This window comes from Eschrichtius robustus, chromosome 7, assembly GCF_028021215.1.
Source record: "Eschrichtius robustus isolate mEscRob2 chromosome 7, mEscRob2.pri, whole genome shotgun sequence".
NCBI lineage: Eukaryota > Metazoa > Chordata > Mammalia > Artiodactyla > Eschrichtiidae > Eschrichtius > Eschrichtius robustus.
This window is the reverse complement of record NC_090830.1, coordinates 108466834-108484231: the sequence shown is the minus strand read 5'-3', so window position 1 is coordinate 108484231 and position 17398 is coordinate 108466834. Positions and strand designations below refer to the sequence as shown.

At 39.6% G+C, this 17398-nt stretch overlaps 1 protein-coding gene across 1 annotated transcript in view; it reads left to right on the top strand.

Moving 5' to 3' along the window:
* The first annotated feature begins 1751 nt into the window (after nucleotides 1-1751).
* Nucleotides 1752-17398, top strand: part of ARHGAP19 (Rho GTPase activating protein 19) — a 56718-nt gene continuing 41071 nt past the window's right edge. Inside the window, exon 1 of the mRNA XM_068548293.1 lies at nucleotides 1752-1808. Coding sequence (XP_068404394.1) covers nucleotides 1753-1808 — 56 coding nt within the window. The 5' untranslated portion in view covers nucleotide 1752. The remainder of the gene's footprint in view (nucleotides 1809-17398) is intronic.

The window sequence follows — 17398 nt, the reverse complement described above, 5'->3', positions numbered from 1 at the left end:
TGTGAAAGCATCAGTTTAATTCAGTCAGTCAATTAATTGATGTCCTGGGTGTCACGGGGCCGGCAGGGGGGAGGGAAACCTGTTCACACTTCAGGGAAAGGGCAGAATTTGAGCCTTGGGTTCCCTGCTTTGTATATAGAGCAGTTATGCAACCTGGATTTTCCAAGGCTGTCTGGGGTTCAGTGAAAAATTTCACTGATATGTGTTTGTTGAATTTTGCATTTCTTTTCATGCATTTGTACAATAAGGACAATTTGTTAAACATAAAACTAAATGCAATTTTATTTAGACACTTTTACCAAACTTATAAATTCATCAATTGAAATAATCTATTAGAATACTTGATTCAATTTTTGATTTGGATAATAGAGCCTGACGATTTACTTATTCATTTGCTGAAAAAATATTTTTTGAAGTCCACTATGTGCCACATGCCACAGGGAGCAAAATAGATGTAGCCTCCACCCACATGTGGCAGGATGTCTAGTTGGGAACCCTCCCGTGAAACAAATGGTCACACAAACTATATAAGTTGTGATAAGAACTATGAAGGAAGAGTACAAGTGTTATGTGAAAGTTTAGTAGGGGAACTGGTTTATTCGGGGTGGGGGGCATGGAAGGCATCTGAACCAGTGACTTTTATTTATTTTTTGATTTATTATTATTATTTTTTGCCACCCTACATGGCTCTCGGGATCTTAGATCCCCGACCAAGGATCAAACTCAGGCCCCGGCAGTGGATGTGCAGAGTCCTAACCACAGGACCGCCAGGGAATTCCCTGAACCAGTGACTTTTAAACTGAGATGTGAAATGTAATAAAGCAGGCCAGACAGAAAAACAACAGAGCAAAGGCTTTTGAGAAACTGAAATATATGTGGTTAGAGCTTAGTGAAAGAGAAGGAGAGTGCTGGGAGATCCTCAGGTGAAAGGATGTCAAAAGGAACAACAGGAAAAATATTCCTAGAAAAATCCAGCAAAGAAAAATAATACAGAGAAAAAATTAATGCTTTAAGTTTACAATGTTCTCGCATCTGTTGCCTCAGTTAATCCTCACCAGAAGCCCGTGAGGCAGGGAGGGCAAGCATAATTACGGTTATTTCTCCCACTGAGGATTAAAGCTCAGCCAGGGACAAAATTATGCAGGTTTTGTCTCCATGATTCAGATCAGAGAGGCAAACTCTGTGGGTTCTTTGGAAAGCTGGAAGGGAGCGGGTGGAATGAAGAAGTGACCCCCCCCCCCCCCGTATGCTGTCTAAAGAAAGCAGGCTGTGAACTAAATTTAATAAGTACTTCTTGGCTCCCACTCTGTACCTACAATTCTGGGTATATCAATCTGTATCAGGACAGAAAACGAATCTTGCATTTTAGAGAGTGACTCTTAAAGTCACTTTCAAGTTCAACAGATCTGTAATTCTGAGTTTTATACATCAGGACAAAATTTGAGCATTGGCTTGTTATTTCTGACTTGAACCTAAAAGTCGGTGGAATCCGAAGGGTTAATCAAAATGAGAAACTACAACTCCCGGCAGGCCTCGGGGCTGGGTTCCCCCCTCCTTTTTTTCCGCGAAGACTGGGGGCGACCAAGGACGGTTAGTTATTTGAATAGACCTATAATATCATGAAGCTGTTTAGGTTGAGGAGGGCCGGTCAAGTCATCCAATCGTGTAAAAGAGGGGGAAACACCTTAGCCAATCCAAAGGCAGGGGGGCGGGGTCGGGGTTGGGGGTGGTGAAAGAAGTTTACTGACTAAGATGGCGACTGAGGCGCAGAGTGAAGGGGAGGTGCCAGCCGGCGAATCTGGCCGGAGGTGAGACGAGCTCTTGGTCCAGCTGCCTTGGAAACGAGGCCGTGGGCTGGTCGTACTGATGCCCTTCCCCCGGGTCACGGTGACCCAGCGGGGCCGGGCTTTGTTCCTTTCTCCCGCGGCGTTTCTCATCTTCGCGCCTGCGGGAGCTGAGGCGCGGTGGTCCGGCCGCGGCGCTGGGCTCCAGCTGGGCCCCCGCTTGGTCCTGCTGATGCCCGTTGGGGGACTACCAGCGGCGTTGGCTGCAAACCGACCAGTTGGTGGTGGCAGTGCTGCCTGCCTTTGCGCTGAGACTCATCTTGATGGTGAGGAAACTCAAGCCCAGAGCTGCTAAGCGAATTTCCTAACGTCTAACAGCGCAGAGAGAGAACGCTGTCAGTACTTTTTAATCTCTTCCGAGGCAGTTATGTGGTTAAGTCAGAGCACAGATTTGAGTGTCAGTTGGAAATGGGTTTGAGTCCTTGGGCCAGTTAAACATTAAAAAAATTTTATTGTGGTAAAAACACTTAACATGAGATCTACCCTGTTGGTACAATTTTAAGAGTACAATAAGTACTGTTGACTATAGGTACAGTGTTGTACAGCAGATCTCAAGAGCTTGTTCATTTTGCTTAACTGGAACTTTATGCCTGTTAATTAGTAACTCCCCATTCGTCCTCTTCCAGCTGCTGGCAACCCCCATTCCACTATTTGGTTCGTGAATTTGATTATTTTAGATACTTCATGTAAGTGAATACCTCATATAAGTGGAATCAGTTGTCTTTCTGCAACTGTCTTATTTCAGTTAGCATAACGTCCTCAAGGTTCATCCATGTTGTCACATATTGCAGAATTTTCTTTTCTAAAGGCGAGTAATATTCCATTCTATGTGTATACTACATTTTGCTTGTCTGTTCGTATGTTCATGGACATTTAGGTTGTTTCCACATCTTGGCTATTGTTAATCATGCCTCAGTGAACGTGAGAGTGCTAATAATTCTTTGAGATCTTTTTTTTTTTTTTCTTTGAGATCTTGATTTCAGCGATTTTGGATAAATACACAGAAGTGAGATTGCTGGATCATATGGTAGTTCTAGTTTTAATTTTTTTGAGGAACCTCCATACTATTTGCTATACCACTGCCCTCTTTTGCTTTCCTACCAACAGTATACAAATGTTGCAATTTCTCCCCATCCTCACCAACACTTGTCTTTTGTTCTTGTTTTTATTGCGGCGTGCGGGCGCTCTAGGTGTGGCGCGCGGGCTCAGTAGTTGCCGCACGCTGGCTTAGTTGCCCCACAGCATGTGGGATCTTAGTTCCCCAGCCAGGGATTGAACCCGAGTCCCCTGCATTGGAAGGCGGATTCTTAACCACTGGACCACCAGGGAAGTCCCAACATGATTTTATATATAGAAAACCCTTAAGACACTAACAAAAAAACTGTTAGAAATAAACAAGTTTAAGTTGCAGGGTACAAAATCAACCTACAAAAATCAGTTGTGTTTCTATACAGATAGAATGAACTATCTGTGAAGGATATTAGGAAAAGAATCATATTTACAGTAGCACCAAAAAGAATAAAATACTTGGGCCAATTTTTAAACTTCTCTCAGCTTCAGTTTCTTCATCTGTAAATGGACATAATGATGTCTATTCCAGAGAATGTCAGAATTAAATCAGACAATCCTTTTAAAACTCTTAGCGTTGAGCCTGGTAGATAATAACCACTTCAAACGTAATAGGTTTTCTTTCTCCTAGTAGAACAGCTAAAGACCAGATCAGAGGGATCTGCAGTTTAGGAAATCATTACTTTATTTCTAGAGTGTTTTCTCCTAAGCAGGCACACTGAAATTTAGCTTCTCCTAGAAGGAATTTCCAGGTGGTCTTACCCCAGCTTTGAGACCTCAGTTGTCTTAATTGAGTAAATGTATATTAGAATTCAGTAGAGTGAGCTTATTTACATTGCCCTGGTGCTTTGGCTTTGTGTCTGTTGGTGCTGTTTATACTGAATAGGAGATTCCAAATCTTGGAAAGCTGGGTTTGTGAGTGGGCACTGGAGTCCCTCCTTAGCAGAGATGGGAGTGGTTGAATGTGTTATTTACTATTTTATAGGGAAGAGGTTTTCCCTCTTGGAGCTGCCTATAAATGGTTCATCGTTTTTTTCGCCCAGAAACCATAGAGGGGGTTGATAAATTTGATTAGATCATCCCTCAGCCTGCTCTAAAATCTTGAATTGCGAGGAAAATCTGAAGACAAAATACCATTCTGTAGTGGGAACTGTTTGAATTTCTTTAAAGGATGTTGCTGTTTGAATTTAAATTTTGGGCTATAGTATTAGTTACATGATCAGTAGATATTCCCAGAATCTTATCTGAACCTGAAACCGTTCATATTGTAAAAGAGAAGTTGAGTTTTCTAAAGCTTTTTAGGGCGGGACACGTATATTTTTATTACGTATTCCCAACAGTTAGCTTTGTCTAGGTGGTCAATAATGAATGAATAATAGTTTTTGTCATTTTTAAGATATAAAATATTACCTTGTGGTGATAAGTGCCATGCAAATTATTTTATGTTCTGCAGATATTAACCTTTCTAATGTTCTGTTGGTGGTGTGGCCCCTTGTATTCCATAAAGAGGAGGAAAGAGTTGTCTGATTTGCACAGATCAACACATATTTGCGTGTTGGAGAATATATGATCATCTGTTCAGAACTGTCTAGCTTTCTATTTCTATTTCTTCATTATTATTTTAAGCCTGCACCTAATAATAAGGAGAATCCACAAATAGAAGGTGTCCACTCTACCCGTAGTGGTATAAAAATAATAGAGACTCTTAAGGGCCAAAGAGAGAAAAAGGAAAAGCTAAAGCAGGAAAAGAAATATAGCCACCTCCCCACACAATTGGCAGTAGGGAAATACAGCTCAGTACTTTTTGAGTTGAAAAACGACATAAAAAGAAAGTACTAACTATTATTAGATGAAGAGAGGAAATTGATAACAAAGAGTCACAGGCTTTCTAACCTCAATGTTCACTGGAAAAAAAGAAACCCACTGTGAACCGGAAAAAGCAAACGGGAACATATAGGGGTGGAGGGAGGCAGAGCAAGCCGCCTAAGTGATAGCACTTGTGAAAAGCTGGAGACAGTTAATATGCCAGCAGCGTCTAAGTTTTGGAGCCCAAGCCTGCCCATGGAACTTAGGGAGCTTTGGAACAGACTTCGGGATACTTACATCCCATTTTGGAAATGTTTTTGGAGGATAAGGAAGGTGCCTGAAGATGGGGAAAGTGTCCTGTATCCTGCTGATTTACCTACACCGTAGATTTCCTGAAGTCTTTTTTGTTATATTGTTCTTTCTCTTATAAGACAGCTGTGTGGTCCTTTGAGAAAAGTGATAGATGGAACCTATTGATCTTAGGAAGAATTGTCTTTTCTCACTTGTACAAGCGGAAAACATGGTTTAAATGTCTGAATCCAATTTGTTTTTTTTTTTTTTTTTTTTTTTTTGGCCGACCCAGGAGGCTTGCAGGATCTTAGTTCCTTGACCAGGGATTGAACCTGGCACCATGGCGTGAGAGTGCCAAGTCCTAACTAACCACTGGACCACCAGGGAACTCCCTGAATCCAGTTTTTTATTTGTACCGTCAAATTCTATGAACGGTATGAGGAATAGATTCTTCAGGGGTCTTTCTTGAATCTGAATCTTTTTATTTTACATTTTTATCAGTTATCTGGCTTAGAGAGTTTGACATTTATAGACAAGGCCAGTCTTGGTAGAAGGAGGGGGGAAGAAGAAAATAGAATTTTAAAGTTAATCTGTATAAACTGGTAAGTGGCCTACCTTTCTTTGCCTCTAACCTTTAGCTGTAGAGTTTGTGAGATTAAACAGTGCAAAAGAGGGAGGTTGCTGGATGGTTGTGTGGAAGTCCTCAGAGAGTGGCAGTCTTTTTTGTTATTGCAAGTCCAGAAGCTATTTTATCCGTTAGATGGATTTGGGGACTGACTCTATTCAGGCTTACAAGCCAATCGATAAAGGCAATTTAGGTAATTTGCATGAAGAATATAAATGAACTTACTTACAAAACAGAAATAGACTTATAGACATAGAAAACAAACTTATGGTTACCAAAGGGGAAAGGCAAGGACGGGGGAGAGGGATAAATTAGGAGTTTGGGATTAACAGATACACACTACTATATATAAAATAGATAACCAACAAGGACCTACTGTATAGCACAGGGAACTATCTTCAATATCTTCTAATAACCTATAATGGAAAAGAATCTGAAAAAGAGTATATATACATATATATATGTATATATATGGCTAAATCACTTTGCTATACACCTGAAACATTGTAAATCAAGTATACTTCAATAAAAAAAAAAGAATATACCTGATATGTATGTCAGGTTTTCCCATTTTATCCTTGAAACAGACACATTACAGCTGATTGATTAGATTATTGCTTTCTTCTTCTTCTTTTTTTTTTAATTTTATTTTTGGCTGCATTGGGTCTTCGTTGCTGCGCGCGGGCTTTCTCTAGTCGCGACGAGCGGGGGCTACTCTTCATTGTGGTGTGCGGGCTTCTCATTGTGGTGGCTTCTCTTGTTGTGGAGCACGGGCTCTGGGTGCGCAGGCTTCAGTAGTTGTGGCACGTGGGCTCAGCAGCTGTGGTGCACGAGCTTCAGTAGTTGTGGCGCACAGGCTTCGTTGCTCCATGGCATGTGGGATTTTCCCGGACTAGTACTCTTACCCGTGTCCCCTGCATTGGCAGGTGGATTCTTAACCACTGAGCCACCAGGGGAGTCCCCCCCTTTCTTTTTTTTTTTTAAATCAGCACTTATCAGTACTTTCTTCCTGAAGATACCCTCTGGCTACCTGGAGTGAACCCTTTTAATTACATTTTATTAACCATCTTTTAGAATGGGTTGTTTCTAGAAATGCCAGAGCCCATCTATTTTGTGCTGATGTTTTTTTTAAAATATTTTTTAAATTTATTATTTATTTATTTATTTTTTATTTTTGGCTGTGTTGGGTCTTCGTTTCTGTGTGAGGACTTTCTCCAGTTGCGGCGAGTGGGGGCCACTCTTCATCGCGGTGCGCGGGCCTCTCACTATCGCGGCCTCTCTTGTTGTGGAGCAGAGGCTCCAGACGCTCAGGCTCAGTAGTTGTGGCTCACGGGCCCAGTTGCTCCGCGGCATGTGGGATCTTCCCAGACCAGGGCTCGAACCCGTGTCCCCTGCATTGGCAGGCAGATTCTCAACCACTGCGCCACCAGGGAAGCCCCTGATGTTTTGCTAGTTTTTACCTGCTGTATCAGTCAGGGTTCAACTAGGACACAGAAACTATACAGTAATTTGAACAAAGAAAGTTTAGTATAAAGAATTATTGATTATAACAGGGGATTGGAGTAACAAGTGATTGGCTAATAAGAAGTAAAGAGATCTCTAAGCAATATACAAATGGGAGAAATCAGAATCAGCTATGTATACCAAGTCGTCATGTTGTACACTTTAAATATCTTATAACTTTGTCTGCCAATTATAGCTTGATAAAGCTGAAAAAAAGAAAAGAATCCACTGTAATCCATAGGGCTGAGATAGAATGTACTAAGAAGAGGTACCCTAGGGCAGAGATCCCACCTTGTTGGAGAAGGCATGGCTGTGGCTCACAGAATGGCAGAGAACACTGCGGAAAGCTGTTAATAGGGAGGTGTCTTGGGGGGAAGCAACTGGCTTGTGGGTGCTGCTGGCTGCTGTAAACTGGAGTCTATCAGTGGAGAAGTTGTGCACGCTGCAGGAGCTTGCCTAGACGAGCAGCCTGGAACCGGAAAGGGAAAGGCCCTGCCTCCTACACTGTCTCTGCAGTGTTCTTTATTCATAATGCTTAACGTTGTGCCAGCTGGAAAAGGAAATACACTTAAAAGTCTCCGGCTCCATTTTTGCAGAGTAGGCAATGATGGGTGAGAGGCAATAAATTGATAACTGGCACATGGAGAATCATATCTCCAAGTTCCTAGCTTCCCTTTGCTTCAACACTGCGTAAGTCTATTCTATAGAAAAGTATGAGGTGGTGTGTAGGATCTGAATGAATGAGGAGGGACAGAAACAAGTCAGAGGACAAGAAGGTGATTGGTCCTTAAATTTGCTGGGACAAACTTATTTGTTTGTAAGCTTGTAAAGGTCTATATGCATTCCAAATGGAATGACAGTTTTCTGGAATAAAGAGCCTGAAGCAAGACTGTTAAACAATAGTTATTAGGTTAAATATAATTTATCTGATTTTATTTTTTTGAGGCAGGCTGATGTCTAAGATATATAGTATTACCTTATTGGTCTTTGCAATTTCAAACATGCAAAGATCCCAGCAGGTACGTTCTTTATTGATACTTTTCCCTCAGTTAAAGCCGTATGTGCCTTTGAGCAAGCTACTTTAACTTTTCATATCTTTTTACTTGGGGTTACTGGCATGTAGTTATATGAGGTTTTAGAAATTGGTGTTTGTAATGATGGGAAATATATGTCATTTTAAAAGAGTTACTACATTTCTGCCAAAGTCTAACGTACAGTAATGTTTTTTTGGTCTAGTTCTAGGATTGGGTATTGCACATGGATCTTTTGCACCAGGGTAGCTTTCAGTTGTAATTATCAGTTGGAGTAATACCCTCTTATCCAGAATTTAGCTCTGAATTTGGCATAACAGCATTAAGCTTGGAAGTTTTATGATTTTTTTTTTTTTTTTTAAAGAATCTTTGAGTAACTTGGAACAGTGAAAATAGCTGAAATGAGTCCACTTGAAGAACCAAAGGCTGCATGCTATGTGCTGTGATTTGGCTGAAAAGAAGTTCCAATTTGTAAGAAAAACCAGGACTGGCTTGTGAAAAACTAGGAAGCATTGGAAAAATGGTGTGGAAGGGAGAAGAGCAAGAGAAAAGACAGAAATTTAAAAAGGAAAATATGAAGAAGAGAGGGTGACTTACTAGTAGAGGCTGCCAGCCACGGCCGCAGGGCCAGGCTTTGGAGGCAGCGGTGATGAAGCCTGCAAGACTGGTCTTGGAGAACCGAGGCTCCAGAGGAGGAGGAGGGAGGCAGAGCACTCAAGAAGCCCGCTCTGTCCTCTGGAGGTGGAAGCATGGAAAGGAGGGCTCGAACTGTGGGCAGACACTCTTACACATCTCTGTGTGTTAGGGCTCTTTCAGTCATACGTGACAGAAACAGACTAGCTTAAGCACAAAGAGACACTGCTTAGCTCAGGAAACAAAAGTCCAGGGCGTAGATCAAGCACAGCTTAATCTGTATTGAAGATCTCAAATCTCAATGTCCCAGGCATCTGCTTTTTGCTCTCTTAGATCTGATCTCTGTATTTGCTTTATAAAAGGGCAGGTTCTTCACAAAAGGTGGCAGAAATGGACCACCAACAGCTTCAATCTTCCATCTGGTTAGCAATCTTAGCATCTAGCAAGAATCTTGGAATTGAGTCTTTTTGTCCTGGTTTGACTTGCGGGCCTTTGTCTGAATCAGTGAGGAGGATAAAATGTTTCCATGAGGTGAGCTTGGGTCCTGTGCTCACACTGGTGGCCAGGGAGTAGGGTCAGCCCACCAAACTACATAGATTAAAGGATCGGAAGAGGTTGTTGCTCAAGGGGAAACGGGAAAACAGATGTGGGAAGCTCAAACAGCAGTTGTCCACTACACCCATCTTCATAACTCCCCTGTGCACCCTCCTTTGCTTCAAGTTACGTTTTGAAAAGGGCTTGCCACTAATGTGTGGAGAAAGCATTTTATGTTTCCTAAAAACCTACCAAATAAAAAACCAAACAAAAAAGCCCTTTAATTAAGTACTACTTATCTTTTTTTTTTTTTTTTCCTCCACTGTCAAACCCTTCTCATCTTTAAGACCTACCTCAAATTTCAACTCTTGTATAAGGGTGAAAGATTCTGTCCTAACTCTGAATTCTTAGAGCTTTCATTGGCTGTACCATGCATTTGGTAGTTAATGATCTTGTATCATCTTTCGTGTTACAGTCTTTAGCTACTACTTAAAATCTTGTAGGAAAACCATTGTTCTTTTCTGTAGTTAAGTATAAAACTATAGTGATGGGTAAAAAAAGAGTGAGTTTGTCAGAAGCTCACAAGTTTTGTGATTTACCTTATAAATAATTATTTAAATATGGAGTGAGTTAATGACAGTACATTTTATAATGGGAAATGTGTTAGTATCAAACTATAACACTGTATGAAGCCATAGCTTTTAAGATAATCAGATGAAAACATAAATAACAATATCAGTTATGAAATTAAATACAGATGATTTGTCAAGCTGAACTATTACCCGAAAGCTAGACACCAGTTTTTTGTTATTGCAAGAATGAAACAGAATCACAGAAAAATTCAATCTCCTGCCAGCTGAGTTTTGTTATGCTGTAGTATTTATTAATCCTTAAGCTTTAGAAGAATTAATATGTAATTAAAATATTATATATAGGGCTTCCCTGGTGGCGCAGTGGTTGAAAGTCTGCCTGCCGATGCAGGGGACATGGGTTCGAGCCCTGATCTGGGAAGATCCCACATGCTGCGGAGCAACTAGGCCCGTGAGCCACAACTACTGAGCCTGCGTGTCTGGAGCCTGTGCTCCACAACAAGAGAGGCCGCGACAGTGAGAGGCCCGCGCACCGCGATGAAGAGTGGCCCCCGCTTGCCACAACTAGAGAAAGCCCTCGCACAGCAACGAAGACCCAACACAGCCAAAAATAAAAAAAAAATAAAAAAAAAATATTATATATACTCATAAGTATGAAAATGAGATGCTTCCTTTAAAGGTATATAGATTAGGCATATAAGTTTAATTAAGTTTGGGCCTTATTTCTTTTGCTTACTGACCAGGGTATATTACATAGCATAAAACAAATCTCTTGGGACTCAGTAAGATTACAAAATATGATAATGATCTGAGCCAAGCTGTAACAGATAAACTTTCCCCACTTCAACAGAAAATATTGTCCAACATACCATGTAAAGCTACATCTATTTCAAAAATGTTCCTGATTATATTATCCTAATTTTCTTTTTTTGCTCCATTCATTTTTCACCATAGAAAATTAAAATGATTTGGTTGATCTTTGTCCAAGTTTCTGAAACCTGTTACAATAAAGAAGTAAAAGAGAAAAGAGAAAAAAAATTCATGAATGAAATATAGAAACCACGTGCGTGGTTCTTAATATTAAATTTGTAATTGCATGCCCTATGACAGCTACAATTGCTACATGTGTTTTAATTGTACCTTTGGGGAGGGGGGAACCTCATTAATTTAGGAATTGTAACTAAAGAATGACATTGGGATTATATAATGAAGTTCTTCACTTGTTTTATTTTTATGCTGAACACAATTACAAGGATAAAACCAAGTAAGTGAAAACAATGACACCAAAGAAAAACTCACCAAATAACAGGAAACTAACAATTAGGGGAAGATGAGAAACCAAGAAAGTGTACAGGAATATCATTTAGTAACATTCTTGACGTTATCATCAAATACTTTCTGCTCTCTAAGAAAGTCAAACTTTAATCAGAGAACACTACATGCACTATAATAAGCCCTTTGAAATATGGCTAGCTTTTGTATGCTTAAGTCTATTTAGCATTTTAAAGTTTTCTGAATTTTGGAATCCCTACAATCCCTGCATTGGTTGCGCTAATAGTTTCTTCACTCAAGTAACAAGGTCTACATTATTTTTTTTCTTTTGGTCAGGTCATTTTGTGGCTGCTGTCCTTGTGACCAAGCTCTCCTTAATTAGATCTTCTGTTCAATCTGCTTCATTTGTTAGGATGACCCTAAGCAAGAGATCAATCATTTTTCAATCCGTGTCCGTGTTTTTCATCGAATAAACATGGCTTTTGAATATTAAAAATAAGTACACCAATGTGAAACATACAGTTATGTCATTGTGTTAAACTTTCATTGAAAATTTGAACCCAGGGTATGTATATTAAGATTGTACAGAGGGGGGATTCCCTGGTGGCACAGTGGTTAAGAATCCGCCTGCAAATGCAGGGGACAAGAGTTTGAGCCCTGGTCCGGGAAGATCCCACGTGCTTGCTGCAGAGCAACTAAGCCCGTGCGCCACAACTACTTAGCCTGCACTCTGGAACCCGTGAGCCACAACTACTGAGCCTGCGTGCCACAACTACTGAAGCCCACGTGCCTAGAGCCTGTGCTCCGCAACAAGAGAAGCCACCGCAATGAGAAGCCCGCGCACCACAACAAAGAGTAGCCCCCGCTCACCGCAACTAGAGAAAACGCACGCACAGCAATGAAGACCCAACACAGCCAAAAATAAATAAATTATATAAAAAAAAAAGATTGTACAGAGGGGCTTCCCTGGTGGTGCAGTGGTTAGGAATCTGCCTGCCAATGCAGGGGACATGGGCTCGAGCCCTGGTCCAGGAAGATCCCAATGCTGTGGAGCAACTAAGCCGGTGCACCACAACTACTGAGCCTGTGCTCTGGTACCCGCAAGCCACAACTACTGAAGCCTGTGCACCTAGAGCCTGTGCTCTGCAACAAGAGAAGCCACCGCAGTGAAAGACCCGCGCACCACAACTAGAGAAAGCCTGCACTCAGCAAAAAAAAACCAAAAAAAACATTGTACAGAGGATAAAGCCTAAATTTATTAAAGCATAAATATTTTAACTGACACAATAGATTCTTTTTAGGTGTTAAGAAATAAAAGTGTTGAAAAGAAATTGGAATATTTAAATTGTAAAAATTTCATTTCAAATGTATTGTATACTTCATGCACCGTAAAATCTCATATATTAGAATCCGTCTTTTCAGTATCTCATCATCTCAGCAGTTGGTGTCACTCACAGTGCTGAGTGGGAAAGTGTATTGTGTTTCCCCAAAGTGGTGGTTGCTTAAGATTACTACAGTGAAAAAAGTCTCATAATTGCTTCCAATTTCAAAGGAGTTTTAGCAAATGCCCAAGATCTCTTTAAAATAATGACACTTAAAAGACTAACATTTATGTGCAAATGCAATAAAAGAAAATTGTTCACAACCCAATTTTTAAAGTCATCTCATGGGGCCTTCTGGGTGCCCATGTGCTAATTGCACCTGTAATTGACCACTTGTATTTTTGAAAACAGACATAGTGGAAAAAAAATAGTATCTTGTAGTGTTTAGTGAATTTTAAGCTTCTGGATGCCAGAGACTTAGTTTAGTTTCTTGTTCCTGTACTTTACAGTTTCTTAAAATTATAAAGCACTCAGTAGATCACGGTTAGTTGGAATTTAAATGACATGTGAGTGGCTGTGATTTCTTGTTTGGCTAACATGTGCCTCAGAATAGCAGTTCACCTTCTTATGATGGTTGATGAAGAGACTTACGATTAGTTTCGTAGGATACTGACTAAGAGATTAAAGCTCTTAAGAATTTTCAATATGTGAAGTTGTATAGATACGAACAAGTCATATGCCAGAGCAAAAGCATTAGCTGTCTCTAGGATAGTATTAATATCACTCTGGACTTTGGAACAAGTGGATTTAGAAGTAGTCTTTTGGAACCTAATCTGATCATAGGTACAAATACTTTGGTTTTAATTGCCTGAGGCTCATGGCATTTAAAGTCTGTAGGAAAAGATAGTCTCCTGAAGCTTTGACTATACTTTTTTGAGGGGTAAACAGCTTTAAGATAATGATACGAGAGACACTGTGTTGTCAGTGAAGCATGCTATAGAACTTTCTCCAAATGAGTAGGGAATTTTGCTGTTACTTTTCTAACACAAGTAAACTTTCTTCCAATTGTACACCAGCCTGGGGGAGAAAAAGTAAGGGAGGTGGCAGCAACAGAATTAATACTAATTCTTGTGACACCCAAAGGGATAAAAATTGACAAGTTAAATATATGTTAATAAACTTGTTATTGGTGCTCAGAGGAAGAATAATTAGCCTTCATGACTGAGAACTTTCCATCGTCATTTCATAGGGCAAAATCTTGATCACGTTTCCAGAATGTTTAGGTTAAGAGGGTAAGCAATCAGGAATTCCTTCATCTGCCACTTTAATTCAGATCAAGTTGCTCTAGTAGTCTGAAATTAGTTCAAGTTGGGATCAAATAAATATAGGGGCCAAATATATATATATATATATATATATTTTTTTTTTTTTTTTTTTAATTTATTTGTTTTTATTTTTGTCTGTGTTGGGTCTTTGTTGCTGTGCACGGGCTTTCTCTAGTTGCGGTGAGTAGGGGGCTACTCTTTGTTGCAGTGCGCGGGGCTCCTCATTGTCGTGGCTTCTCATTGCGGAGCATGGGCTCTAGGCGCGCAGGCTTCAGTAGTTGTGGCACGCGGGCTCAGTAGTTGTGGCTTGTGGGCTCTAGAGCGCAGGCTCAGTAGTTGTGGTGCACGGGCTTAGTTGCTCCACGGCATGTGAGATCTTCCCGGGCCAGGGCTCGAATCTGTGTCCCCTGCATTGGTAGGCAGATTCTTAAACACTGTGCCACCAGGGAAGCCCCAAATATATTTTTTGTAGATGATTGGAGTCTAAATTAGTGATAAGAGGTCCATATTACAAAACCTTGGACAGCTACTCTTAAGGGCAGATCTTGGGATGCAAGTGTTTCAAAATTTTTGTTTAAGAAATTGGATATTATTTCCTGAAAAACTGTGGTACTACTCATCAACTTTAAACTGTTTCTGTTATAAAAACCCTGCCAGCTTGGACACACGGGGCCTACCTTTATCCTTTCTTTTTATGTACAACTTTCATAATACCAGTTTAACTTTGGCATGTAGAAAAAGGGAAGAATAATAGCCTCTTCTTTAATACTTGTATTATTCATATCTAACAGCTGTCCAATAAAGTGACACATTTAAAGCCATGTTTCAGAGCCAGAGGTTGAAAAAGTAGTAAGAGAGTACATACTTCTCTCAGGGTGGTAAGTCAGGTTTAGACAACTTTAAATATAGCTCATATTTTGATAGATGTTGCCAAGATTGTGGTTCTTGGAGAACAAATCAAGTTAAGCAATTCACTAGGGAGGAAACATTTAGTTTTGTGGGTATGTAGTTTTGGTAGTAGTCAGCCAAAAGATACATCTGCAGGATACAGGTTTTTTTTTTTTTTTTTCTCCCACTGCCTTGAATTTTGCAGATTCATGGGTTCAACATGCCTCAAAAGCACCTGCATTTCATTTTTATGTAATTGATTTTTCAGCTGTGAATTTTGTTTCCAGTCCTTTCACTAAGCATATCACCTTACATGTAGAGTTCCATCTAGTGGTAAAAGTAATCATTGCAGACTATAGGTAATAAAAAATATCCTTTTTGAGGGGTAGGTCTTGCCTATATTACTATTTGGGATAGTTGCCTAGTATATGCATTTAAATACTGGAGTCCTTGCTATTTCTGTATGCCTGTATACTTAACTACTAATTCTCCTGGTTCTAGACATTTATGCAAAAACCTTTATGATGAGGAAATTAACCTTTAGTATATACTGTACTTTGATTTTCTGTGATATTTACATCAAGTTGTAGCAAGACTTAGGTCAAAACTACTTGGTTTCTTAAAAAAATTTGTCATGAAGGATGCTGGTTATACATACAAGTAATAATATAATCAGTACTCTTTCTAACACCCAGCTTCAACAAATGTTAACATTTTCCAGATTTACCTCAAATGAACCACTCCCTTTTCCCCCAGCTGAATACTTTATCACAAAAACAGTGCTAGCACCCTAGAAACTCCCCTTATGGCCTCTGGCCTCCTCATAATCACTAACCCCCAACGGTAGCCATTATCCTGAATGGTAAATAACATCTTTGCTTCTCTTTACAATTTTGCTACTTAAGCAAGTACAGATCTTCCTTGATTTATGATGGAGTCGAAAATGCATTTAATACACCTAACCTACTGAACATGATAGCTTAGCCTAGCCTACCTTAAACATGCTCAGACCACTTACATTAGCCTGTAACTGGTCAGAATCATTTAACACAAAGCCTATTTTGTAATAAAGTGTTGAATATCTCATGTAGTTTATTGACTACGCTACTGAAAGTGAAAAAACAGTGGTTGTATGGGTACAGAATGGTTGCTGTCCAGCATCACGAGAGAGTATTGTACTACATATCGCTAGCCCGGGAAAAGATCAAAATTCAAAATTTGAAGTACGGTTTCTACTGAATGCATATTGCTTTCACACCATCATAAAGTTGAAAAATCGTAAGTTGAACCATTGTAAGTTGGAGACTGTATCTCTAAACACTATATTTTTTGTCTTTTTAGAAAATTATGTATGTATTTATTTATTTATTTATTTTTGGCTGCGTTGAGTCTTCGTTGCTGCGTGCAGGCTTTCTCTAGTTGCAGAGAGTGGGAGCTACTCTTCTTTGCGGTGCTTCTCATTACGGTGGTTTCTCTTGTTGCAGAGCATGGGCTCTAGGCGTGCAGGCTTCAGTAGTTGTGGCCCACGGGCTTAGTTACTCCACTGCATGTGGGATCTTCCCGGACCAGGGCTCGAACCCGTGTCCCCTGCATTGGCAGGCGGATTCTTAGCCACTGCGCCACCAGGGAAGCTCTGTCATTGTTTTTCAATTTGCAGTTCCTTGATGTCTAATGATATTGAGTAGTTTTTTAAATGAGATTTTATGGAAATCTCATGCTTGTTTTTCTATTAGGCTATTTATTTTTTCTTATTGATTAATATGACGTCTACATATATTCAGGATATGAGCCTTTATTTTGCTGTATGTATTGTAGATATATTTTCCCACTCTCTTTTTCACTTTCTTAATGGTATCTTTTGATAAACACAAGTTCTCATTTTAATGAAGTCAGTTGTATTGATCTTTTTCTTTTTGGTTAATATTTTTTATGTGTTATTTAAAAATTATTTCCCCACCCTGAGTTCAATAATGTATTCTTCTATATTACCTTCTAGTAGGCTTATTGTTTTGTTGTTCACCTTTAGATCTATAATTCGCCTGGAATTGACCTTGTGTATAGTGACATAGGTGTCAATTTTCATTTTTTCCCCCTATAGATGTCCACGTGTCCCCGCACCATTTCGTGAAAAAGTCATTCATTCCCCACCAATTTGCAGTGCCACCTTATCCTGAATCCAGTAAAGAAGAAAGGAAGTAATAAAGATAAGAGCAGAAATTAGTGAAATAAACAACAAACATGTAATAGAGGAGTTCAGTAAAACCAAAAGCTGGAACCTTGACAAAGCTAATAAAAATTGATAAATCTCTAATAAGATTCATAAATTAAAAAAGAGAGAAAACGTAAGTTACCAATATCAGGAACAAGGAGGAGGACATCACTACAGAACCTGGACACATTAAAAAGTTCCTAAGAGGATATTATGAACAAGTTTATGCAGTAAAGTTTGAATATTTATGTGAAATAGACAAATCCCTAGACATATGTGGCTTACCAAAATTAATACAAGAAGAAATAGAAAATTTGAATAGTTCTGTAACACAAAATAAATTGAGTATATATAATTAAAAACCTTACAAAGAAAACTCTAAGTCCAGTTGGCTTCATCAGCCAATTCCATCAAACATTTAAAGAAGAAATGACACATAAACTTTTTCAGAAAACAG